Raw genomic sequence first — 27,225 nt, 5'->3', positions numbered from 1 at the left:
GTCCTGCTTGGTGACTGTGGAATGTTCTGGGCTGGCAAACCTCTAAACCCCGCTCTGCCTCGTGCACATGGGAGCTGTCTGCCTGTCAGTGACCAGAGGGGACAGCTCATGCCTTTCTCCGCAGCCACTCCCTTTCCCTTTAACCTTTCACGGAGAGAAGCTGCAGAGCAGCTGGTGAGAAGAAGAAAGGGGGGCGACAACAGAGAGCAGAGGAGACCTCCTTGCTCCAGCAGCGAGCGTGCCTACAGACTTTTTGGGGTTACACCGGGGCGGGGGGGTGGGGATCGTAGTCCCTGAGCCAAGCTGCACATACTCGGCACTCAGACTCTCCCCTCCTGTGTCAACCTCACCAGCCCTTGGTCACTTTCGGGCCGTGAGGCTCCCTGCTCAGATCAGATTGAACAAGCCCTGGTGGGACTGTTCTCAGAGCCTGGTGCCAGACCCATCACTATGCAGCTGCCTTGTGCCGAGAGCAGGGGGACAAACAACCCAGCTGGAAGTGGCTGACCGCCAGGATGGCAGAGCAGAGTCCACTTCAAGCCCATTTATATAATGTTTGTTTACCTAGCTTAAGGCACACGTACAAGAGAGAGTGGCTGGAGCGAGAAAAGGTTGCCACACCACTTGGTGACCAAACGCAGCCAATGACAAGTCCCCTTTCAGTCGCTGTTCACTACCCCGGCTTTGGCCAGGCAGGAAGGCTGGGTCCCAGGGCTCTCCCTGCTGCCTGACACATGGTTCTCTCATCCCTGGACAGAGCATTTTTTAAGTCTGACTCTCCATTTATTTTGCCTCACTCGGACCCTTCTTAATACTGCAAAATTAGACAGCATGCTGAGGAGGCAAACCCGGAGAGGGAAGCCAGGATCATGACCCTATTCTACAGATGGGGAGCTCCGTACAGAGACATACCAATGCCCATCACACAGGCTGATCCATGCAGACAGACCCCACCGTGCGGAGCCTCAAAGAGCCCCGTGACAGAGCTAGGACTTGGACAGTGGGGTTCCTAGCTCCAGCCCACCGCTCTAACTAACGGACAATGCTGCCTCTCCATTGCTTTCATCTGCCTTGGTGTGTGCATGCCTCCCAGTTTAGTTACAATCCCTTGTGAATGTTCCCAAAATGCCCAGATCATTGGTGAACAAGACCTGACCTAGCCTGAATCCCCATGGTAATCCCCGGAGGAGCCTCCTCCCAACGTGGCTTGGCCACTTGGCATTCCCCTTTGTCCCAACCCCCAACAGAGTCTAGTCCAAGCCAGTGTGAATTGATGAGGGAAGATTTCACAAGACACTGTATCAAATGCTTCACTAAAACCCAATTCACTGCCCTTAAACCCTATCAGGGGAAACCCCCATGTCTGCCCGGTGTAATTTGTTCTGCATCACTCCCCTCCCAGTAGCTGGGGGTCCAGCTTGTCTCTAGAGATTTTAACCTCTGCACAGTGCACAAGGGGAAAGGGCTGGGCTCCTACCTTCCTCAATCCAATCCACCTTCCTTTTGACAGCACACATCATGGCGTCTGCACAGAGCGCATACAGATCTGCTCCCGTCAGCTGTGCAGGGCACTGATCCAGGACACTGTTGAGGCTCACTGAAGGGTCCAGTTTGAACCTGCCAGGAAGGGAAATGCTAGATCCACAGACAGCTGGAGACTGAATCCAGCCACACAGAATCCAGCCAGAAGGCTGTGGGCAGGAGGACTCGGATCCCCAGGTCAGCTCCTCCCTGTGCAGCCCCCCTGGGCTCTGTACTAGGTTCTCCATAATCACAGGCTCCACCACTTGATTAACCTACTCGTTCATTTCCCTCCTCCAAGAACACTGCTGGCCCACATCACAAGTGGAGTCTCACTCCCGCGGGGTAGATTCAAAGGCAATTCAGATCTGTCAATCAGGGAAGACCAGGCGTCTGCAGGTCTGGCTCCTGGCTGCAGACTCCTCCCAGAAGACAGCTTCCGTACCTACCTATATCAAAGTGGTCTCGATATCAAAAATTCCTGTGCAAACCCCACACCCCAGAGGTTCCGTCTCCCCTAACAGGAAGGGCTCTGGCAGACGAGCCAGCCACACGGCCAGACCGGAGAGCATACGACACAGATTTCAGCAACACACATGTTCGTTTCTCCAACCAGGATATGCCTGGCCTGAGCTGGAAGAAACAGCAGTGATCGTCCACAAGCCAGATGGGGAAACTAAAACACCTCCAAACAGGTTAAAGCACAGCTGTACACCATGGATAATCCCTAGGACAGGGATGGGAGACTCCCTGGGGCCCTGCAGTGCGGGCAGGGTAAAAACACTGGCAGATCACAATGGGACCCCTGGCACCACAACCTCTATAGTGCAGGGCCAGCTCCTCAGCTGGTGTCAAGCAACAGTGACTTCAACAAAGCAGCACATAACTCCCCTGCTGAGGGTCTGTCCCCTTGTGTGCAGACACAGCCCTGTTACAGCGCTCCACATCTCTTTGGCTGAGGCCAGGCCTCTTGCAGGCCAGGAAGGGGCTGTGGGTTGTGAAGGTCGAGCCCGGAGCTGAAGAGGTGGTGTGAGCTCATGTAGGCCTGGATGGAGCCCGGTACAGCCCTGCTCCTGCCCACAGCTGCAGGGCTTTCCTTCTCTCCTGGGCAGCAGGCCTGTCTGCCTGGCCTGACACCTCACACACCCTGCTGCCAGCCAGCATGGCCAAAACAAATCCCCAGGCCAGGCCAGAGTCTAGGGAGCAGTGCTGCGGCAGCGAGGCCTGTGCACCAATTCCACCTCCAGCTCCAAGCTGGGGGCAGCCCACAGAGCTCTGGGCACCATGACTGGCACCTCTGAACTGCCTTCAACTCTGCCAGCCACCCCCCACCCATGCTTAGCCCAGCCCCCCAGCCACACTGCGCATGCACAGCTAAGTAAGGAAGCGGCTTGTTCGGAGCTAGGCATCTGGGCAAACACTCACTTCCTGGTGATGGCGCTCAGCACCCGCAGCTGAGACTCACGGTCCTCATTCATGCCGACGTAGACCAGCTTGTCAAACCTGGCAGTGGAGAGAAAGAGCCAGTCAAGGACAGATCAAGAAAAACCTGCTTCAACAGACAAGCCACATGCTCCCAGCGTCAGCACAACAGCCCTGCCCCCAGCACCAGGGCAGTTGGTGGCTCCCTGGCACCAGCGTTACCAGGCTCCACTCTCACGCTGAGCCCAGGGACTGGGCAGACAGAGGTGGCCTCACGTCACCCGATTCTCAGCCTGTCCCACCCCAGGGTAAATCAGAGGAGCATGAGGGCTGCTCTAGCTTATGTTCGGGTTGCAATGGTCCCCACAGGCTGAGGGCCAGCCCGGGTAGCCAGAATCAACATGTTTCAGCCCTGCCTCAGCCCTCCTCCAGCTCATGCCTGACGAGAGGCGCTGAGTGGGAAGCCAGCACGGACCCTTTGCAGGAGCTCTGCAGAGGCTGGGGAGCCCCGTACACCAGGGCTAATGTCCAGGACTGTTTCCGTTCCCAGTACGCCGCCAGACTGGAATAAAGAGGCTGGAGGGCAACAGGAAATCCATCGCCCCCATTGTCTCCACTGTGGTAGCTTTCAAAGGCCGCAATCAGCACCAGGGCTGTGTCACGCTCTGTCCTGCACACAAACATAGGCAGAGACGGGCCCAGCCCAGAAAAGCTTGCAGCGTAAAAGAGACGAGTGAACATACCACACCACAGGAGGGAAAGGGGACTGGGGTGGGCAAAGTGATAAGGTAACATGGTGATGCAGGCTGCACTGGGCACAACGTGATCTCTTTGAAGCCCGACAGCCACTTGCCCCGTGGGCCCAGAGGCCGAGGCACTGCCCAAGGAGCCTCTCCCCACATATGGACAAGAACAGTACCCATGTGCCCAAGCAAGCCCAGAGCAGCGAGCAATGTACCTGCCAGGCCGGAGCAGTGCTGGGTCCAGGAGGTCAGGTCTGTTGGTGGCACCGATCACAAACACGTCTCTGGTGGAATGAAGTCCATCAAGCTCTGCTAGCAGCTGGGAGACAACTCTACCAAGGGCAAGAGAGGAACGACAAAGGTACGGACCCTCTGGAGTTACTGCTAATCCAACCTTAAGCTGTGAACAAACCCACTCCCCAGATCCATAGACACTTAGCAGTATTATCATCACCAGATCACCCACAAGCCCCAGCTCAGACCAGGGCCCCATTGTACCGGGCACGGTGGAGACACACCATAAGAGACAGCCACTGCCCCAAGCAGCTTATAAGCTCAACAGACAAGACCAAGAAATAGAGAGGGAGACAGAGTGTGTGTGTGTGGAGCATCTTGGCTCACTCAGCAGGTCACTAGCGGAGCTGGTCACAAGACCCAAGTCTTTTGACTTCCTGTCCAGTCCCCAGTCCCTGAGACCATGCCACCCACAGCACGCCTGCACACACACCCCCCGCCCCGAAAAGCACCTCACACACACACAGCCCTTGAGACCCATAGGCCTCTCTAACAGGGAACTACACGGGCACAGCCCAAGACCCCTGCCTTGGGGCAAGAACACAAATGGCCTTGTGGTTAAGGCAAGTTCCCAGCTCTGCCAGACTCTCTGTGTGATCTCAGGCAAGCCCGTTCATCTCTCTGAGGCTCCATTCCCAACGCTGCCCTGCCCCCCCCGGCACCTGATGAGGATACACACACTAATGTCTGAGAAGCGCTCCGATGCTCTGGTGACAGGAACCATATATAGACAGACACACATCTCTGTGGATCAGGTTCCCTACAGAGACATTTGCTAACCACAGCTCAGACCTGGAAAAAGGTAATGTTGTGCCAACATTTAAAAAGGGTAAACACGATGACCTGGGTAATTATAGGCCTGTCAGTCTGACATCGATCCTGGCCAAGACAGTGGAGTGGCTGATATGGGATTCAATTAATAAAGAATTAAAGCAAGGTAAGATAATTCACGCCAATCAACATGGCTTTATGGAAAATAGATTCTGTCACACTAATTTGGTTTTGATGAGATTATAAATTTGATAAAAATAATAACGTTGATGTAATATACTTAGACTTCTGTAAGGGATTTCACTTGGTACCACAGGACATTTTGATTAACAAGCTAGAATGATATAACATTACCATAGCACTCATTAAATGGATTAAAAGCTGGCTAACTGATAGGTCTCACAATGTAATTGTAAATGGGGAATCATCATCGAGTGGGTGTGTTTCCAGTGGGGTCCCGCAGGGATTGGTTTTTGGCCCTAGGCTATTTAAAATTTTTATCAATGACCTGGAAGAAAACATAAAATCATCCCTGATAAAGTTTGCAGACATAAAAATTTGGGGAGTGCTAAATAACGAAGACGACAGATCACTGATACAAAGCGATCTGGATCACTTGGTGAACTGGAAGCAAGCAAACGGTATACATTTTAAATTGGCTAAACGTAAATGTGTACATCTGGGAACAAAGGCGGCAGCCAAACTTACAGGATGAGGGACTCTATGCTGGGAAGCAGTGACTCTGAAAAAGATTTGGGGGTTGTAGTGGATAATCAGCTGAACGCCATGCGACACCGTGACCAGAAGAGCGGACGTGACCCTGGCATGTGTGAACAGGGGAAGCTCCAGTAGGAGCAGAGAGGTTGTTTTACCTCTGCATGGGGCACTGGTCCGACTGCTGCTGGAATCCTGCAGCCAGGTGTGGGGTCCAAAATTCAAGAAGGATGTTGATAAATCGGAGAGAGGTCAGAGAAGAGACACAAGAATGATTAAAGGATTAGAAAACCTGCCTTAGAGTGGTAGACTCCAGGAGCTCAATATGTTTAGCTTTCCAAAGAGAAAGTTAAAGGGTGAACTGATCACAGTTTATAAATATCTACTTGTGGAACAATTATGTAATAATGGGCTCTTCAACCTCAGAGATAAAGGTAGAACATGATCCAGTGGCTGGAAGTTGAAGCTGGACAAATCCAGACGGGAAATAAGGCATAAATTTAACAATGAGAGTAATTAACCATTGGAACAACTTACCCAGGGCCATGGTGGATTCTCCATCACTGACAATTTTTAAACCAAGACTGGATGTGTTTCTAAAAGCTCTGCTCCAGGAATTACTTTGGGGCAGTCTCTGGCCTGGGCTATACAGCAGGTCAGACTAGACGAGCATAATGCACCCTTCTGGCCGTAGAATCTAGGAACCTGCCCCGTAGTGTACTCTTGCGTAACGAGCTCACCTGCAAGGCACTGCTGGCAGTCAGACCGGTGTGCACCCTCTGCACCCAACAGCCACCCCACAGGGAGTCAGGTGAACTGTGAGTGGCAGACACTGCAGCATCAGGCCTCTGGATACCCTGCTGTGTCTAGTCTAGTCAACAGACTCTATTCCTAGGCCCACAAACATGAGAAGCTACCCTCAAGCCTGTGGATGCCTTGTCAGGCTCAGCCGAGCACAGCCACACCACCTTCATAACGCTTCAGGTTACAACTCACTGTGCTCAGCTGAGCCTTGCACATAGTCACCGTCAGAGGCATGTGCTCCCAAAAATCCCACCTACAGGCCTCCTGCCGCACCCCGCTGGGCTGCAGGAACGTGACTCAGATTCTGCTGACACATGAAAGGTGTGCGGTGCTTCACACAGCACTCCCTGCCCTGAAGCGCTTCCCAGCTGACAGAGGGAAAGAAACAAGACATGGGTTATGATTTCAGCAGTGATGGCTCTTCGTGGGCAAGGACTGTGTCTTCATATACGTTTGCACAGCAGCCTGAATGCTGATCCTGACTGAGGCCTCTCCGGTCATTTTAATAAGTGTTTGCCCCACGCCCAGCAACAGGAGGGCCTGATCTCAGCCAGAGGCCCTCAGGACTTACTACAATCAGCAACAGATAATGACAACGCCCCACGTGTGAGGCAGTGCGAAAGCAGGTGTCAAGCCCACTGCAGCAAAGGAGAGGACTGGGAGGAGCAGGGAGGCAATGAGGGAAGAACTAAGGTGAGATTCTGCCACCAAGCTATGTGTGCCTGGCCCTGCCATGCAATCTCACACATGCCTGGCGTGTATCAAATCACCCAGAATCCTAATGTAGCTGCCAAAACAGAAGGGCGCAGCAAGCACTCACCTGTCCATAACTCCACCTGAGTCTCCGCTCCGTCCACGGTTGGGTGCCAAGGAATCCAGTTCATCGAAGAAGATAATGCAGGGGGCAGCTGCCCTGGCTCTGGTAAACACTGGGAGGAAAGACACACGCAGAGCATGGGCACCCAAGAAAGGGCTGCACAGAGAGAGCTGGCACAGTGGGGAGCCCCCATCGAGCAAGCAGTCCAGAGTGGGAGGAAAAGAGAGTTCTCTCTTCCATAACTGGTGTTCTTCGAGACGTGTTGCTCAAGTCCAGTCAAGGGGGCGCCGGAGCCAGTCCCCTACGGATACTGCTGAGGGGAAAAGCTACCGGCACCATGCATGTGGCGAGCACATATGTAAGTTGAATGGACATGAGCAATCACCGGAAAACGACCGGATCCTGCTTTGCAGACACATACTCCTCAGCCCAGAGCTCTGCCATCTCTCCTGGGACGTGACAGAACATGCCCACCGCTGTTCAGGGAGGAGGCTGCTTGGCAGACAGGAACAGGGCATGTACTCCAGGCACAGGGGTGCATGAGGCAAGGCAGAAAGCACAAAGAAGAGGGCGGCTATGCAGGTGGCACCCTGGGACGGCTACTCACCATTACTGTTATTTATTGGGTGTATTACGGTAGCATCTAGCAGCCCACCGTGGAGCAGCCCCACTGTGCTAGGCGCTGTACAAACACAAGACAGAGAGACAGCCCCTGCCCCAAGGCGCTTACAGTCAAAGTATAAGACATGAGACAACAGATGGGGACAGACAGGGGCATGCAAGGAAACAATGAGGCACGATTGTGTAAATAGACGACACAGACACGGGGAAGGGGGGATGCAGTAGCACCCACAGGCAGAGTGACCAATGGGATGGCAGCAGATGGCACATTAGTGCCATGATTTTTTGTTCTTTTCTCTTTTTTTGGTGGGTTTAGTTAGCAGGGGATCAGCTAAATGGGAGCGGGAGAAGACCGGGGAGTAGGAGCAGTGTGGTGTGAAGCCGTGCCCCAGCCCTCCCTCACACAGCCATTCAGCACAGGGTGGAGAAAGTCAGAGAAATCTCAGCCCTTTTGCCTGGACTGTCCAGAGGGCCCTGCTTTGCCAGCTCTCATCCCCACCGGCTGGAGTCACTAGCTGTCTCCAGGGGGGAAAGGAGGCACCATCTGTCTGCTACAGCAAAAAGGCTCCTTTCACCACTCCCTCAGCCACCCCTGTTTGTCCGTTTTGTCCACCTGTTGGGTCTTATCATAGAGCCAGTCTGCGAGCTCTGCAGCAGCGACTGGCTTCCCATGACATGTCTGGACACACCCAGACACTGGGGCCCTGAGCCTGGTCTGTGGCCCAAAGGGACTGACGTAACACAAACAGCAGCAATAACGGTGAAGGGCCTGGAAAGAGCATGGAGCACAGTAGGGGAGAGATGCAGCTGGGTGTGATTACAGAGGTGTGACAATCAGGGTCCAGACCACCCAAAGGGAGAACAGCAGAATGACCAATTGAAGCAACTGGTCGTATACAATGTGACAGGCAAGTCAGGTCTTTTTTGAAACCCTGTGATGTTCATAACTTGATGGTCATTATGAGATATGTCGGCAGATGGTGGTTATGAATCTATGTCTTTAAGTATATAAAAACCGTGCTCATAACCTGTACTACAATTCAGATCCACCTCACAGCAGGGAGGGGTGCTGGCCATGAAATGCTGGATCCCCTCTATGATGGGGGTACACAAGGGAACTGTTCAGGAAATACCTTATCTTAGAAAAGGGAACTGAGCTAATAGAGAAGTGTGAAACCTGCAGTGGCGTCTTTATGTTTATTTTCTGTGTCTTGTATGTGTGTTTACTTTCCCTATTTCACCTTCCAATCGGTGGCTTTCCCATTAATTCAACCTTGTTTATTTTTAGCCCATGCAGGTCTCTGGCAGGCAAACAGCATGGAATATGCATGCCAAAGTGAGCTGATAACTGGGGGCAGGTTCCACTCCTTCAGGGGTGACAAACCAGGGGTGAAAAGTCCAAGTGTCTGGTAGTTAAGAACATGGGGGAGAGGGACTTCGGGAGACTGGGGACCAGAAGGGTTGTTGGGGTCACCCTGCCAGGAGTAACGAGGCTGGTGGAATCTCGGGTGAGACTTTTGTGCTTGTGGGCTGGCTCCTGGTGTCCAGGCTCTGAGCCAGAGCAACACAGTATTAAGGCCCCCAAAGTTACAAGGCAGGCGGCAACAGAATCCCTCACTGGTCTGGGTGATCCCCAAACAGCATAGGAGGGCTCTGCAAAGGATGTTGTGATAATTGGGCCAACAAATTTACCCTAGTGTGAGCTCAACTTGTAGTGAGTGAAAATTCACAGAGCATGATAATAACCTGTAATAGTCCATGTTGATGGAAAAAGGTGCCAAAGGAAGACAGAAAGAACAAAAAGTCCTACTGATAAAATTCAAGGACTGTGTTCAAATCATGCCAGGTAAACAAGAGAAGTGTGGGACCAGCAATCAATGGCCCAAAATTGGTGTGTTGGAAGTGAGACCCGATAGGTGGACAAAATTATGTGGGAGGGCTACTCCCTTTTGGGGGCCTTAAAAAGAGACTTGGGGGTGAAAATTAGCAGAGGCAAAGCAAACTCAACAAGTGCTGACGGGAAAAAAAAGTAGCAGCTGTCTGCCAACAGCTGCTCCGAAAAGCTTCACCATCATAATTCAGAGGGGTAACCGTGTTAGTCTGTATCCACAAAAACAACAAGGAGTCTGGTGGCACCTTAAAGACTATCAGATTTATTTGGGCATAAGCTCTCGTGGGTAAAAAACCACTTTTGTGCCACCGGGCTCCGTGTTGTTTTTGTACCATGATTGCCATCCCAGACTGTCTCCTGGGACTCCAGGATCCAGCATGACACTGCGGTGCCTCCTTTGTCCTAATCCTGAGATGTCCTGATCAGACCAGGCTAGAGAGAGGGAGCCAGATGACATCACCATCTCCACTGGCTCTGACTAGATCTCAAACACCACTTGGGATGTGAGACTGTCACCCCCCCCACTCCCCTTGTGTGTTCTTTTCCTTCCCCACCTTATTTCTTCTCTTTCCTATCTCTCTCCTTTGCCATCTGCCTAAGGAGCATCTGGCTTAGTTGGCCAAGTGTTGCTGCATATTTTGCAACACTTCAGCAAGCCCGTGACCAGAAAGAGGCAGCTAAAAGCAATGCCCTAAACAGCTCAATGCTGATCAGACCAGGTGCTGGGCCTGAGTTTTTCCAGCAGCAAGGCTGCAAGTGAGAGTCAGCACCAGAGACAGAAGCTGCATTTTCTGTATTTGCTGCTCTTTTCCCTCCCCTCTTGGGTGCGTGTCTTGTTTTGTCTTCTAGGAAACGGGATCAGACTTTAACCATTACAGCACCAGTGCATCTCAACAAACTGGTTCTGTTTTCCCCAAGAAGGACAGTGAGACAGCCAAACAAGGGAGACACTCTCTCTCCAGCCAAAGGGAAGGGGAACAAGGTACGTCGTTAAAACGAGAGCCTGACTTAATACTTGACATTTCAAATGCTTGAACGTTTTTCCATCTTTTCTGTCTCTTTAATAGATGGTCATAAGGCTGTTTGATGGTGTGTTTGCCGTGGCACTAGGCAGGCGGAGGTCTCTGTATGCCAAAGCCCTGACCTTGTTTAGTGCGGCTTAACACTGGACAGTTTCAGGGTCACGTTAGCACCTTTGACTCTCTGGGTCCATTTAGTCCACATGAATTAATGCAGCAGGGGCGTCAGGCAGCTGGGAGCGGGAGCAGGCACGGAGCCAATGGAGGGACTCAGGGAAGAGATGTGATGGCTGCAGCGGCAGATTAGAGGAGAGGCAAGGAGCAGGGAGGCCCAGACAAGAGCCATTATGGGCCTCAAGGCTAGAGATGGCCACAGTATGGAGCTGGGACAATGAAGAGAGAGCAGACGGGAAGAGAGGGAGAAGTGGGGTGTTGCACAGAGGATTTAGTAAACCTGATACAGGGGGGACGAGGGAGGCTGAGCCAGTTGGCCCAGGACACAGGCCAGATTGGTCCGCTGTCCCCAGCAGCCTCGCTGTGAGCAGAAGTTTGTTAGACGAGCAATAGGGCCAAATTCTATCCCCTTCCTCCTACGCCAAGGAGGAGAAGAAGGCTCCCGGAGCGCACAGCCATCCTGCCAGCCACGCTCACAACTATGAGCCAAGGGCGCACAGAGCCCCAGGAGCCAGGGCTGCTACTCACCTTCACGCACATTCCCTTCACTCTGCCCCACGTACATATTAATGAGCTCCGGCCCTTTCACACTGCAATGGAGAGAGCAGGGACCCAGTTATACCAACCCTGCGCAAAGGAGCCCTGCACACACAGCACAGGACCAGCACCCCACCCCGAGAAAGGCCAACCCCTCCTCACCTGAGGAAAGTCATGGTGCACTCAGTGGCCACAGCTTTGGCAAGCAAGGTCTTTCCTGTCCCAGGAGGCCCGTAGAGCAAAAGGCCAGAGCGGCGCAGCCCCACAGACAGCAGCTCTGGGTGCTCCAGAGGCAGCTGGATGGTGTCCAGGATCTCCTTCTTCACTTCCTGGAGCCCGCCGATGTCCTGCCAGGTGACCGTGGGGATCTGCAGCGAGACCGACAGCCCAGTCACCCACTTCGTCCCCAGCCCAGAGCAGGTTTGCTCCAGTCCCCAGCTCCAAGACTGACTGGCAGCTGTGCGAATAGGGCACTCTGACACCCCCGCTCCATGTGCTCCCTGCCCAGTGTGCATGTTGTACATCCCTGATCTGATTGCACCCCCTTCTCTCACACCTTCCCTGCCCCCAAACTCCAGCCCATCATCTCAGACTCCTCCGCAGCTCTCAGCCCCCTCCTCAAAGGTCACACCACCCTCCACTCCACGCCCTCCTTCACACAGAGTGCCTTCTCTGCTGCTCTACTTTGTCCTCGAAAACCCAGCCTCCCCCACCAGTCTCACGGCCAAACCTGGGGCACGGGGTGTCTGAATGGCAAGCTCCCAGAGACAGGGGCCGTTCTGCACAGTGCCAAGCACGCTGCCTGCTTTCCATACACACAGCTGGAACAGTAACTGGAGGGAGAGAACTTTGGGGATGGGACCAAAATGTTGCATGACAAACACATCAATAATGGGCATGGCTGCAGGAACGACTGCCTATTCCCATCAGGGTCTGCAGTGTCCTTGTAGCTGTGTTGGTCCCAGGAGATTAGAGAGACAAGGTGGGGGAGGTAATATCTTGTACTGGACCAACTTCTGTCGGTGAGAGAGACAAGCTTTCGAGCTTACACTGAGCTCTTGTTCTGGTCTGGGAAACTAACTCAGAGTGTCACTGCTAAACTCAAGGTGGAACAGATTGTTTAGTATAAGTGGTTAACACAAATTTCAAGAGACCATTCAAGGTGAAGTGGCCCATTAACACTCCTCCAGTCACATAGGAGAAGTAGTAGGTTATAGATTGTTGTAATAGGCCATAAGCCCAGTGGCTCTGCTCAATCCATGGTTTTTAGTGCCTAGCAAAGTTACATATTTAAGCTCCCAAGCCCCTCTTTGGAAGGTGTTGTGCAGATTTCCTTTGAGGATGAGGACTGGGAGGTCGGGTATAGAGCGATCCCTCTGTGAAAAGTGTTCATCCACCAGTGAGAGGGAGTTTTTGTCACTTTCCTGTGTGAGTTCATTCGAGAGCGCACACCCCAGGCAGTTAGGGAGTGGAAATCCCAGCATGGCACCCAGCCTGCTGGTCTCTGAGTGGGGAGTGCAGTGAGGGACAGACCCCCGCGTGGCTGTTGCTAATCAAATGTTTTTCAGACGTCCGGCTCTGCAAGTGACCATCAGGTGCCTATCCATGAAGGTGGCTTCATGTCCTGAGGGATGGGGTGAGGGCCATTCAAACGGACCTGGCAAGTGGCACAGATACCGGAGCCTTGTATCCTTCCTCCCCGCTCAGTGGTTCATACCTTTGGGGCTCCAACTGCCTGCGAATGAGCCTCATGCAGCTGATCCAAAGCAATGTTAAAATCCTCCGCGAGAACAGGGAACCCAGCAGCACAAAAATCTCTTTCCTCGTCCTCACTCAGCCCCCCTGGGAAACTGGCCACAGAGAAGGAGAAAAGTCTAAGTCTGTTCTCTTCACACGCTCAATTCACCACCAACAGCACATCTCTCCCTGAGCCGTCCCCACCACCCCTGCCCCTTTCTGCTAGCCCCTGCACGGTCCCCACTGCCCCAGACCTGGCACTGTCCCAGCCTCACTCCTGCTAGTCACTGCATCTCCCTCACTGTGCTGTCTCAACCATGGCCACAATCACTGCACATAGTCACTGCATCTCCCTCGCTGCACTTTGTCCCCACCGCCATGTAGTCTTTGCCATGTCTCCACCATGGGTTTGTCTGGATCACAGCCACATTCACTGCATGTGCTCCCACCTCCCACAGAAAAGAGGGTGAAATACTGTATCTTTCCACCCGCGGAAACGGAGCTTTTCGCTCCCAGTAATTAATGTTCTGGATACAAGCAGGCACTCTGCAAGTCCACGGATGATCACTCACAGGCCCATCTGCTTACCTTGAGGTTAAGATCCTGGTGCAAGCTGCCTGGCCTCCTTGGGCCAGCAAAGCACAGAAATCTCCCAGCACAAACCCCTGTGAGCACAGAAACAAAAGCCGTGTCCAATGGTGAAGAGCATCCGTGCCACTGTGCACACTGGAACCAAGCGCAGCCTCCTTCTCAGACGAGGAGGGTAGAGGTACCTGCACAGATGTGTTGTGTGCAACTGGGTGCTTAGCCTGACCTAGGTAATCACCCCATTTCCTCACACCAATCACACCTAACAAGCCAGGTGAGCACACATCTTTAGTGCCCGCAAAGGCAAGGCTGGGTGCACAATTCTGCAAGCACCTCTGCACGGCGGTCTACAAACATCCCCCTCTGAAAGTTTGCCCCAGAGAGATTTAATATAAAAAACCCAAATGACTGCAACACTGAAGCTGCATGGTTAAAAACCGCTAACATGAATGACAGGCCAAGGACATTCAGGCTCCAGGAGCAACACAGACCCAGCCATGCTGCACAGCCTGCATGCTACACGGACAGACTGCTCCCATAATGCAGCACCCCGACCCACAAGCCAGTGCACGGGGTGGGGCCTGCCTCCTCCCCAGCTGTCCTCACCCCTGTGTGGGCGATCTGCCTGCCTGCTGGGGGGAGAAGGGCAGCTCCTGCCCAGGCCCCATGATATGTGGGGAGACCTCCCCCGCAGAGGCTACTCTATCAAGACTTCCTGAGGACCATCACCTATGTCCATTTTCAAGGCTCAAGCTGCCGTAATTTCTGCAGCGTAGTGACTGAAGGACTAGTCAGAGGGGCTCAGAACAGCCTACTTTGCCTAGTCACACGACAGGGCCGCCACCCCCTCCCCGGGCCACAGGCAGGCTGCACTCACCGCACTTCTCCGCGCTAGTTTGGCCAAGCTCACTTCCTTGCCCAACGGAAGGCTGGCAGTGAGCGTGCTCAGAATGGCCTTCCGCTGCTCTTCCGATGGGGCTTGGACTGTCACCTCGTGGAGGAAAGCTGTCTGCACGTCAGCCAGGACGTCCTGAGGCCTGCACGTGGTGGCAACCACCAGGACTGGGTAACCGCTGAGACACAAACACACCAGAGAAACAAGAGCTGTCAGGCACACAGCAGAGAACCTGCAAACAACATCCATGGCGGCCACATGGCCACCATCCCCACACAAAACTCCTCTGCCATGCACTGGCATGTTTGCATGTCAGCACAATCGGCTGCAAGAGGTGCTGGGCAGAGCTGCAGTTCCGAGAGCAGCTTGGGAGACTATTCCTACTCCACCTGCCCTGTTCAATCCTACGCCACTCTGCCCCCAGGCGCCTGCAAGCTCGCCCCACAAGCCACAGGGACCCCCACCAGTGACATCACATCTTCCCTCCCCATGTCTCCCAGCCCTCTGTTCTTGTGTCATCCCCACAGCTCCTGTTACCTGCTGTCAATCTCACAAGTATTCCATTGCTCCTGCTTTCCATGATATCCTGCAGCTCTGCCTCACCCCAGATATGCTACATCTGCTTTAACGTCTCATCGGAGCCAACCCAGGGAACTAAAACAAGAATCCTCTCGGCCCCATAGGCCAAATCTTCTAATTCCCCACACTTCAGGGCTGCTCTGCTGGCAAACCCCAGAGGCTTTTTGAAATAAACTGAGCAAGCCTGGAAAATTACTCCAAAGCCCAATGGGATGCTCTGGAAGCTAATGCCTAGACTCTACAGTGATTGTTGCCCTAGGGATTCCCGAGACGGAGAGGGGAAGGGCCTCAGGTGCAAGCTGGCAGTGTCCAGGGAGGGTCCATACCTAGATCCAGCATCTCGGTCCAGGAGGAGTTGCCTTAGTGTAGCAGTGACTCTGGAGTCCTCTCCCAGCCCGTCCCGGTCTCGTCCCAACAGCTCGATGTCCTTCAGCAGGAGCACACATGGCCGGAAGAGCTCAGCCCGCACAAAGGCAGATTGCAGCTTCATCTCTGTAGCTCCACTCGTGTCTCCACACAAACTAATGCAATCCACCTGCAGGAAACCAACCAAGAACACAGAGACTTTAGGGGTTGCTCTGCTGAGGCGAGGGGGGCAGACCCTGCAGAGAGGAACAAAGGGGCAAACACGAGTTCTCCATACGAAATTCACAGTGAGGCGCTGACAGAGCTGGATGCTTGCAGGGTAAGCCCAGGGCCAGCACCAGAGAGAAGGGGCAGCAGCTGGGACACAGAGCGGCCACTGAGGCCAAGGCAGAAGGTGTGCGGATGGGAGAGCTGTGGGGGAGGCCCAGGAGGGTGGAGAAACATGGCAGCTGGGAGAGGCAGTAAGAAGAGCAAAGGGAAAGGCACCCGGAGCCATTTGGCCAACACGCCCACAACCGGTCTGGGGAAAGGAGAAGGAGCAGGCAGAAAAGACAAGAGGTGTACAGAGGCCCAGCCACTGACCCAGCAGCAAACCCTGAAAGGAGCCGCCAGGGAGGGAGAGGAAACCAGTGACCTCGGTGCGGGACTCTAAGGTCTGAGACCTTTTTCAGCAGTAAGCAGTAGCAGCCAGATTAGGGAAGCAGCAGTCATGAGCTAAGAAACAGAGTCACATCCTCACATTCCCTCTAAATTGCATCAAAACAGTGTCATATCGGGCGGCTACAAAGGGTCCTGTCCTAACTGCACCCACCACCACCAGATAAAGGAACCGGGGCTTAAGATGGTTAAAGAAAACTTCATTTGACAGCATTCTGCCTGGCAAGGAACCACTTATCAACCCCTGTGATTGTGAAATCTCTACGTCTCTTGTTTGGCCTTTACGGTCCCCACGTCTCTATGGTTTAGCTGTAGGGTTTGTGCAGTTCTTTAATTGTTTCTGTCTGTTGTGTAACTAATTCTACAAGATTTAAATCAACTAAGATGATGGGATGTGATTGGTTGGAGGATTGTTTCATAATGGGCTAGGACTGGTGAAAAATACTGTACTTTAGTTTACAATGGCTGGTGACGGTAGAGTTAAGCAGGACCCAAATTTAACGATATGAACTGGGGTCCAAAGGGAAGTTCTCTGGCACCAACTCCAGGACACAGCCCAAGATCAGAGCTGCCAGACCTCAACGCCCTGCCAATCACACAGTGCAGAAACTGGAGCCCAGGACGACCTGATCCTGACTGGCCACCAGGAAAGGTTCATCTGCCTTATTGGGAGTGGTGCATATTGTACACTTAGCATGTGTATTCTGTCTGGTAACTGTTAATAGAGGTTAAGGATATTACTGTGTAAGGCTCGTTCACTGGTAAAAGGCCCTGCAAACTCGCAAAAGATTACGCCCTGAGCCCTAAGAACTGGGTGAGAGTGGCGCTGAGCCTTAGGAACTAGGAAAGGGTAGGGGTGCCTAAATTAACGGGGTTATGCCTTGAGCCCATGGAAGGGTAAAGGTGGAGTGCCCTAGAGTGTGCGGGTAACAGCTTCACAGTGGGAAATGCAGCTTGAAGGTGCCAAGAGAAAGGGTGCGCAAGAAGGACCCAGCATGCCCTGAAGAATACTGAAAATTTCCACTAACCCTATTCACATCGGAAAAAACAGTGTAAGTGAAGGATATTCAACAGATCTCCTGGGACCTGGGAAAAAGCTGAAGATGGAGGCTGATTCAGGCAATCCTCTCAGACCTCGTTCTCCATTCGTGAGTGGAGCCCAGCTGCTCGTGTTGGGAGCAGGGGGTCCAATTCATGCAGCATAGAAGAAACTCAACAGATCAGGCAGTCTCCACTTACAGAGATTGGGTTATGCAAGTCTGGGTTCAGCGCTAACAGGCTGCAGTTCTGAGTGCTGGGCAGGCTCCGGGTAGGGACAGGGGAGCTTCCATTTAACGCAAGTTACCCGGGACGTACTTCCCATTTAAAGAGAAAATGGAGCTGTTCTGCAAGAGAAGAGGCGGACTGGGGGGGGGGGGGTACGACACAGAAATGCACTACAGATCGTGGAGGAGAAATTATTGTTGCTAAATTACTGTGATTATGGCCAAGTGGGCGTAACTGAATTCCACTGGGATGACTCAGAACTGGAGTGTCAGTGTAAAGGGGTGCATTCTCTCTAGGAGAGAGAAGGGAGGAAGCGGGGGGTAACTAAGCTGACTTTGTACAATGGGGCAGTGAAGGAGGTGCTGGTGAAACCCTGGGTGACAAGGAGAGAGATCAAACCCTCCCTGCACCAGCTGTCTTTGAACGTGGAGTACTCCCACAACCTGACTCGTGGGACAGGGAGAGCACAAATCTAGGCCTAATCACATTGCCTGGGTAGTGCCAGGAAGCACCTGAGTCCCACCACTACATTCTACAGTTTCTGGACCAAGAGCTCTGAAGCACTGTGCACCAGACTCTGGGTCTAGGACATTTCAATCTGCTTTGCCAGAGAAACTGCAGAACCCTAGCCCAGGTTGCTTCGTCTGTGCACGTGGGGTGTGTGTTCCGTTATCTCCCTCCCAGCCTCTTCACCGGCACTGCTTCCAAGGACAGGTCTCTGCCTGCACTTCTCCCAGAGAACTGCACAAGTCACCCTGCTTTAGATTGGATCACCAGACTACACCAACCCATTTCACCATGGTTACAGGGCGGGCTGTGCCTCAGGCCCTTCACTGTGAAAAGCAGCATTTTCTTATGCATAGTAAAGTTTCAAAGCTGTATGAAGTCAATGTTCAGTTGTAAACTTTTAAAAGAACCAGAACGTTTTATTCAGTTACAAACATTTCAGAGTTACAAACAACCTTCATTCCCGAGCCATTCGTAACTCTGAGGTTCTACTGTTCTATGAAAATATACCGAGTAAGGTCTTCCATGAAAGCTTGCAATGTTTTGAACTTGACGGTCATTACAAGATACATATACGGACTGGGGTTATGAATGTATGTGTTTGTGTATATAGAAAACTGTACTCAAATTGCAGAACGACTTCAGCATCACCTCACAACAGGGCGGTGAAGCAGACAGCAGGGTGGGCTACCACCCCAACCAGGGGAGACTGGCTATGAGCAAGCAGCCATTGTGCATGCCAGGAAAAAATGAGGAACCATCAAAACGATGGGAACAGCTTGAAACTGAAAAGAAAAACCCCAGTCTTCGAAAACTAAGGAAGGAGAGAGTTTTCCCTGCTTTGACTATCTACAGTGACTGAAAAAAAAATTGTAACTCCATTTAAAATGGAAGGCGTTTGAACTTAAGTTTATCCAGAAGTAGTGGATGGTCTCGAGGCAGAGAGAGAAGAGAGAGCAAGATTAATAAAATGTTCAGGCACCTAGAGTTTGGAACAGGAGCTTTTACCAACACAAAATAAAACACAAATTTTGGTGACATACCAAACTCAGCCAAATTATAATGGAAACTTTGTTGCAATCTCAGTTCCACAGATGAAGTGGGGCGAGGGTGATGGGCACACATCCATGGAGTGGGGGGTAGGGCACGAAGGAAACCAGCTGCGCAGGAAATAGAGAGAAGGGAGATAAAGTGGGGTGGAGTTGCTAGAACCAAGGGCAGAGGAGACAGCCTTTGGGGGAGAGGAAGTAGCTCTTTGGTGTTATTTCACTTGCTTATTCGTAGTTCAACACCTGTGTTGGAGAAAACTCCTGGAATTCTCTACACATGGTAAGTCCCCCAACCAAGTGATCCCCAACACGCAACTCAACTAAAGGAATTACCTTGAACAAGTGGAGATTGAGGCAGCTACATACAGCTCTGACTGCCGTCAGTTTCCCCCCACCACTGGGTCCCGCCAGTAGAATGCTGCCTGTTCCACGTAGCGCGGTCCCCCTGGAACACAAAGGTAGCTATCCTCATCACCATGGAGCGCGTGGGCCCCCACTCACTCACTGGCACCTTACTATCACTGCAGTGAGACTCCAGCACCAGAGAGAGTCTATGCCAAGCTCCAACACCTCTCCAAGCAAAGACCCCTCAGAAATCATGGAATCCAAACACCTGCAGCTCTTGCCAAAGACAACCAGTGTCCTGGGTAACGCCGCAGAGCAAAAACCAACCCACAACACAAAACAGCCCCATGCTAAGCAGCCCTTCCTCATAGCAGATGGAACCCCCCAGTACAAGGGGGCTGTATCAGTGTGACCTTACCTACTGTTCAGATGAGGCCGGAGAGCATCACAGAGCTGCTTCACCACATCAGAGAGCCCGGCGGGAGACAGACTGCTCCAAAACCCATGGCCACCACGGCTTGGGGAAGATGGCACAGCGCTGTTTGTTGAACCCATCTGCAAGGCAGGAAATAACTCTTTCCAACCATACCTCAGAAGGGACGTCTTCTCAAGTCACCCTGCATCCCCTAAAGCAGCGGTTCTCACACTTCATTGCACCGTGACCCTCTTCTGATAACAAAAATTACTACCCGACCCCAGGAGCGGGGACTGAAGCCTTAGCCTGCCAAAGCCCCACCGCCCCAGATGGGGGGGCCAAAGCCGAACCCCATGGGCTTCAGTCCCAGCTAGAGGGCCTGTACCCTGAGCCGCGCCACCCTGGGCAGAGGGGCTCGGGCTTCAGCTTCAGTCCTGGGCCCCAGCAAGTCTAACGCCAGCCCTGGCGACCCCATTAAAACAGGGTCCCAACCCAAAGTTTGAGAACAGCTTCCCTAAAGCACCTATCTTGGGTGTAGAGCCATGAACCTCTTCCATACCAATTCAGTGTTCCTATGTCATAGAATCATAGAGTATCAGAGTTGGAAGGGACCTCAGGAGGTCATCTAGTCCAACCCCCTGCTCAAAGCAGGATCAATCCCCAATTTTTGCCCCAGATCCCTAAACGGCCCTCTCAAGGATTGAACTCACAACCCTGGGTTTAGCAGGACAATGCTCAAACCACTGAGCTATCCCTCCCCCTCCATCCTGGCCAAGCGATCTTAGCCTCACACGTCTCCTATACACCCTCTTCGGCCTCCCGCTGACACCTTACCAGATACAGAGACGTGTTCTGGATGTCAGCCAGGTACCCCACAGACTGCTCTCCTTCCACCACTCCTACAATCGTCTTCACCTTGAAGTACAGCTCCGGCCAGCTACAGGAACAGAAGCAGCCTGAATCCCAGCAGCCGAGGCCTCAGAAGCAAGTTGAGCTTTTCCTCACCAGGAGGCAATTGGGGCCTCTAGACCCACTGGTTACACACATAATAAACCAGAACAGGAGGGGGCACGATGAGACTGTGTCCCCTCCCCTCCCCTCCCGGCTGGCAGACAGTGGGAAAGTATCTGTCCGTAAGTGTTTTGTATTATTTTGAGCCTTTTGCACATTCTGTTGCTTAATAATCCCGCTGTCAACATGGGGGTTAGGTTGGTATAACTACATTGCTCCGGGGTGTGGCTATTTCACACCCCTGAGTGACGCAGTTATACTGATATAGGTGTGCAGTGTAGACCAGACCTGAGAAACAACTCTGCTCCGAGAATATGTATCTTTTGCATAAAAAACCCCACCAAAGACTTGTTTTGTTTTGTCCACATTTTAAAAAAAATGTCTTTTGGCTGGCCTGAAAAGCACTCCACCGCACCCACACAAACAATCAACTGTAACTGTAGTCAGAACCACCTTCTCTGCACAGAACTGTGTACGTGCTAAGGCAACGAAGACTGTGGTAACCCATGCACTCTCGACAGAGAGTGTGATGAACAAGATGATAATGATGCTGTCAGCAACACTATGACATTTCAGTGATATCTGTACCCATTTATTACCAGATTTTGTTTTACCTGTTAGATAGTTGTGATGCTTTGAAGTCAAAAAGAAATCCATTTTTATGTCTTGAAATAATATACAGAGTCACTAAACTAACACAAACTAATGCAAATATTTCCAAGTGGTCATATTAACGTTTTGATGATGGCATTGTTTATCCCTGTTTCTATGGTAACAGAATCATTTGAGCGCTTCACATCAGACTTCATCTTAAAGTAGACACAGTAATGCTTTCAAATGTGCTATAATGTGCATATGTATAGACAGGATACATTTAGTCAAACAAATTGGTATCTGCCACTCAGCTATATAAATTAAACCCCCTAAAAGGCCCTCTTACAGCAGAATAAGAATGTTCACGTGGGGAAATATACCAGTATAACTCCAGAGGTTTAAATTCACACCTTAGTTTATACCATTATAACATTCCCACTTAGACAAGGCCAAACATCTACTTTAATCTGCTTTTCTGTCATTGAACAGCTGCAGTGCACTCCTCCCTCTCCTTCACTTCTCTCCCTCTTGCCTTCTCTTTTCCCCACCAATTTCTCTCTGAGGGCTGCTTTGCTGAATTGATGTGCAACTGTATACCCACCTAAAATCCAACACAAACATTTAATCCAAAAAAACCCCAAGCCCCACAACAGACCAACTCTGAGCTCCAGGGATGGATCAGAAAAGACTATAACCTGGCTTCAACTGGGCCAGAAGGGAAAAGTAGCTCTTTTAACAGCTACCTGAAAAAGCATAGGATGATCACCGCATACCTAAGAAATTTCTCTGAATTTCCTTCCAAGAACTCAGGATGTCCAGCTGTTGGAATACACAGGATATCACCCTCCTGGACCAACCTGCAACAAAGCAATAGTCATGGTGAATGATCCACTCTCTTAGGTTGTACAGTCATCCACATCCTCAGAATATTAAACCAGTGAGAAACAGTAAATCAATCCATCAGCTTTACCTCAGCAAGAGGGGGGAAAGCCATTCAAACCCCTCAAGTGCGTCTCTGTGCTCTAAAAGTTCAGACAACTGGTTTAAAAAGCTAGATTTCGCACTCCCAGGTTCCTGAGTGGACAGCAAATGGCCAGACACATCTGGACTCCTGTACGGGGAATGGAGCTTTACCATGTTTGAAGAATTTGGTGTGGAAATAGAGATATTGTTGGTATTTTAAGAACAGGTTAGACAAACATACGTCCGGGATGATCTACATAAACTTAATCCTGCCTCAGAGCAGAGGGCTGGACGAGATGACCTCCTGAAGTCTCTTTCAGCCTGACATTTCTATGATTCTATTTTTTTTTAATTCAGCATCATAGGGGTGCATAGCACCTTACAGATAAAGTGAGAGCTCCTGCCCTCATGAACTTACAGTCTAACGTAGACATCCTATAACAGGGCATGATGACAAAGTTACGGATTGGGGGGAGGGAAGTGTTACGTAAGAGAAAGAGCATGAGAGATCATGAGAGCTAGTGAACAGAGCAGCAAACAGGGAAGTGTTATGAGGGAGTTCTCCAGATACACAGAGAGACTACTGGGACCTGTGCTGTTCAACATATTCATAAATGATCTGGAAAAGGGAGTGACTAGTGAGGTGGCAAAATCTGCAGATGATACAAATTACTAAAGATAGTTAAGTCCAAAGCTGGCTGTGAAGAGTTACAAAGAGGTCTCATTAAACTGGGTGACTGGGCAACAAAATAGCAGATGAAATTCAATGCTGATAAGTGCAAAGTAATGCACATCACAATCCCAACTATACATACAAAATGATGGGTCTAAAATTAGCTGTTCCCACTCAAGAAAGAGATCTTGGCATCATTGTGGATAGCTCTCTGAAAACATCCACTCAATGTGCAGCAGCCATCAAAAACACTAACAACGTTAGACACCAATAATGGATAACTAATAAAACAGAAAATATCATAATGCCACTATGCAAACCCATGGTACATCCATATCTTGAATACTGCATGTAGTGCTGGTTGCCGCATCTCATAAAAGAGATATTAGAATTGAAAAAGATTCAGAGAAGGGCCACAAAACTGATCTAGGGTATAGAACAGCGTCCATATGAAGAGAGATTACAGAGGCTGGGACTGTTCAGTCTTAGAAAAGGGACAGCTAAAGGGGAATATGTTAGAGGTCTATAAAATCATGAATGGGGAAGAGAAAATGAACAGAGAAGCATTATTTACCCTTTTGCATAACACAAGAACCAGAGATCATGTGACGAAATTAACAGGCAGCATGTTTAAAATAAACATAAAGAAGTACTTGTTCATACAATGCACAGTCAACTTGTGGAACTTGTTGCCAAAGGATGCTGTGAAGGTCAAAAGTATAACCAGGTTCAAAAAAGAATTCATGGAGGATATGTCCATCAACGGCTATTAGTTAAAATGGTCAGACACAGAACCCCATGGTCTGGGTATCCCTAAATCTCTGACTGCCAGCAGCTCGGACTGGACAAGAAGGGATGAATCACTCCATAAGTGCCCTGTTCTACTCACTGCATCCAAAGCACCTGGCACTGGCCACATCCAGAAGACAGGATACTGGGCCATTCTGATAACAAACACTGTTACTCATCAGATTTTTTTTAAATTAAGTTTAATACTGGTTTTACAAATAGTGCCCAGAATGAAGATGTTTGGAAAGGGCCAGCAATGGAAGTTTCTACCTTCAGTGGACAAGGAGAACAATCAATAACAGCCCTTAGCATATTTAAAGACTGTTATCAGGTTCCCATTCAGTCTTTTTTTCTCAAGACCAGACATGCTCAATTTTTTTTTAACCTTTCCTCATTTCATTTTTGTTGCTCTTCTCTGGACTCTCTCCAGTACGTTCACATCTTTCCTAAAGGGTGGTGCCCAGAACTGGACACAGGACTCCAGCTACGGCCTCACCAGTGCCCAGCAGAGTGGGACAATGACCTCCCATGTATTACAGACAACACTCCAGCCAAAGGGAGTACTGAGGAATGATCTGGAGGAGGAGATTGAGGAAGCTTAGCACAAGGTTAGGGGATATCCCAGGGGGAGGAGGTAGGGTGGATCCATAGTTCAAAACAGTTCTCAGTATGTGCCCTAAGCTATTTTGCTGAGTTAAGCAGACACCGCAGTGGGATGTCCCAAATATCCCGAAGTTAGTTTGTGACCATTCTCAGTGAGTATTAATGGGTTTAGTCAACTGTGCTATGGGTACTTTGGAGGTGCATTGCTCATTGTGTACTTAAGAAGCAGCGACGAAGCATGGCATTGAGATGCTCCCTTCTTCCTAGGGCTATGAAAGGGACAAAAATAACATGTCATCGTTATCAAAAGGCTAACCTGGGAGTTTGGAAGTGTTGGTGGAGAATACTGTCATAGACTCCTCTGGTACTGTAGGCTGGTGAGGAGACAATCTCGATGTGCAGTTCCTTCGCAAAGGGTGGTGTGAATAGCAAGGAACGACTTCCTTGTCTCTCTTCCATACCAGAAGCTTCCCCACACCTCTGCAAAGGAAATAATGGCCCTATAGAGCCTTAATGGAGCTGTATCACCACTAGGAAGTTATGACCCACTTGTCCTCAACTTCCAGATGGCAACAACCTACAGAGCAAGCCCTCTTCCCCCCAACACACTGCCGAAAACCTGCTCTACCTTCTCCATTGAGGGGGAGGAAGACAACAGCAGCTCCTCCCCAAGGCAGCTGGGCTGGTGCCACTGCCCGCCTTGCCCAGGGCTTCCCCAGCGAGCCAGCCGCCAGCTCATTCCTTTCCCACAGAGGTACCTCGTCTTCCTCCACCCTCCCAAACGCTTCTCCATCAACACCATCCCTGGGAGATCTCTGGCCACTAACCCCCGCCTCGGGCCAGCCGCCTCCACCCCGCCGCCCCCACCCAACACGCGGGCGGAGGCCTCTCCCCCACCCCGCTGGCCGCCGGGGGATCCCCCTGGCCCCCATCTCCGCCAAGCCCCGGAGGGCGAGGCCCAGCGCGGTACCTGGATGAGCAGGTGGCTCCCGCCCAGCGGGTCGCAGGCCAGGTTGAAGGCCAGCGCGGCCGGGAGGACGGCCGCGCCCTCCGGGGGCTGCCGGGGCTCCTGCGGGAAGTCCCAGCGGGGATGCAGGGCCAGCACGGCCGCCAGGTGCGCCCCGCCGGGCCCGGCCTCGCCCTCCCGCCGCAGCCGCACCCACTCGCCCTGGAAGAGGCCGAGGCCGCGCAGGCAGCGCCGGGTCACCCACAGCGCCGCGCCCGCGCCGGCCCCGGCCCCGGCCCCGGCCCCGGCCGCCAGCCCCCAGGGCGCCGGGTCCCCGCGCAGCGCCCGCAGCCGGGCCGGGGCCCCCGCCCCCCGCGCGAACCGGGACACCAGCGGCGGCCCCGGCCCCAGCCCCGGCCCGGGGGCCCCGCGCTCCGGCCGCAGCTCGGTCAGCGCCAGCCGCGTCCCCGCGCCCAGCAGCCCCTGCAGCGCCGGCCGCGCCTCCAGCACCAGCGGCCCCGCGCCCGGCAGCGCCTCGCCCCGCCGCGCCAGCCCCGGCCCCGGCCCCGGCCCCGGCGGCCCCGGCCCCGCAGCGCCCAGCAGCGCCCAGCCCAGCGCCGGCGGCCGCCGCACCGGCCACAGCGCCACCCGCCGCCCCGCCGCCAGCCCCAGCCGCCGCCGCCAGCCGCCGCGCAGCCACAGCTCGGCGCCGCGGCCCGGCCCGCCCGCCACCGCCGCGCTCAGCAGCGCCGGCTGGGCCCCGGGCCGGCCCGCGGGCCGCACCGCCAGCACCAGCGCCGGCCCGCCCGCCCCGCGCAGCCGCGCCGCCAGCGGGGCCGGGGCCAGCAGCACCGCCACGCCCGGGGGCAGCTCCGCGGGCAGGGCCTCCAGCGGCCGCACCACCGCCAGCGCCATAGAGCCCGCCCAGAGCGGCCTCTCTACCACAGAGAGCGAGCGCAGAGCGGCCCCTCGGCACCACAGAGAGCGAGCGCAGAGCGGCCCTTCAGAGCCAGGACCAGGGAGAGCGACCCGTTATCTACCATAGAGAGCGAGCGCAGAGCGGCCCCTCGGCACCACAGAGAGTGAGCTCAGAGCGCCCCGCCAGAGCCAGGACCATAGAGGAGGAGCGTAGAGCGGCGCCTCGCACCATAGAGAGCGAGCGCAGAGCGGCCCTTCAGAGCCAGGACCATGGCGGGTGAGTGCAGAGCGGGGTACCATAGAGAGCAAACACAGAGTGCCCCGCCAGACAACGGCGAGCGACCACCGAGCGGCCCCTGTGTACCATAGAGAGGGAGCATAGAGCGGACCCTCTCTACCATAGAGAGCAAGAACAGAGCGCCCTGCCAGATCCAGGACAATGGAGAGCGAGCGCAGAGCAACCCGTTATCTACCATAGGGAGCGAGCGCAGAGCGGCCCTTCAGAGCCACGACCATAGAAAGCCAGCGCAGAGCGGCGCCCCTGCACCATGGAGAGCCAGCGCAGAGCGGCGCATTGGGGCCATAGAGAGCGAGCGCAGAGCGCCTCGCTAGAGCCAGGACCATAGAGAGCGAGCGCAGAGCAGTGCTTCTCTACCATAGAGAGCGAGCGCAGAGCGGCGCGCCAGAGCCGGGACATGGAGAGCGAGCGCGGAGCAGCAGTGTCTCTGTACCATAGAGAGCGAGCGCAGAGCGCCGCGCCAGAGCCGGGACATGGAGAGCGAGCGCAGAGCGGTGTCTCTGTACCATAGAGAGCGACCGCAGAGCAGCAGTGTCTCTGTACCATAGAGAGCGAGCGCAGAGCGCCGCGCCAGAGCCGGGAGCACGGAGAGCGAGCGCAGAGCAGCAGTGTCCCTGTACCATAGAGAGCGAGCGCAGAGCGCCGCGCCAGAGCCGGGAGCACGGAGAGCGAGCGCAGAGCAGCAGTGTCCCTGTACC

At 53.0% G+C, this 27,225-nt stretch overlaps 1 protein-coding gene across 3 annotated transcripts in view; it reads right to left on the bottom strand.

Moving 5' to 3' along the window:
• The window catches only part of PEX6 (peroxisomal biogenesis factor 6), a 28,463-nt gene extending 2,237 nt beyond the window's left edge, over positions 1-26,226 (bottom strand). For all 3 annotated transcript variants that reach the window (XM_077814213.1, XM_077814214.1, XM_077814215.1), the window contains exons 1-16: positions 25,336-26,226; positions 24,682-24,845; positions 22,111-22,194; positions 20,567-20,669; positions 19,736-19,872; positions 19,306-19,417; positions 15,454-15,662; positions 14,531-14,726; positions 13,654-13,730; positions 13,046-13,178; positions 11,491-11,696; positions 11,320-11,381; positions 7,090-7,198; positions 3,902-4,018; positions 2,947-3,024; positions 1,478-1,617 (exon numbers count right to left, since the gene is read on the bottom strand). In XM_077814213.1, the coding sequence (XP_077670339.1) occupies positions 1,478-1,617; positions 2,947-3,024; positions 3,902-4,018; positions 7,090-7,198; positions 11,320-11,381; positions 11,491-11,696; positions 13,046-13,178; positions 13,654-13,730; positions 14,531-14,726; positions 15,454-15,662; positions 19,306-19,417; positions 19,736-19,872; positions 20,567-20,669; positions 22,111-22,194; positions 24,682-24,845; positions 25,336-26,226 (2,818 nt within the window). The remainder of the gene's footprint in view (positions 1-1,477; positions 1,618-2,946; positions 3,025-3,901; positions 4,019-7,089; positions 7,199-11,319; positions 11,382-11,490; positions 11,697-13,045; positions 13,179-13,653; positions 13,731-14,530; positions 14,727-15,453; positions 15,663-19,305; positions 19,418-19,735; positions 19,873-20,566; positions 20,670-22,110; positions 22,195-24,681; positions 24,846-25,335) is intronic.
• Between the last annotated feature and the right edge of the window lie 999 nt (positions 26,227-27,225).

Source organism: Eretmochelys imbricata, chromosome 3, assembly GCF_965152235.1.
Source record: "Eretmochelys imbricata isolate rEreImb1 chromosome 3, rEreImb1.hap1, whole genome shotgun sequence".
Lineage (NCBI taxonomy): Eukaryota > Metazoa > Chordata > Testudines > Cheloniidae > Eretmochelys > Eretmochelys imbricata.
The sequence above is the reverse complement of the archived record's forward strand: the minus strand, read 5'-3'. Positions and strand labels throughout refer to the sequence as shown.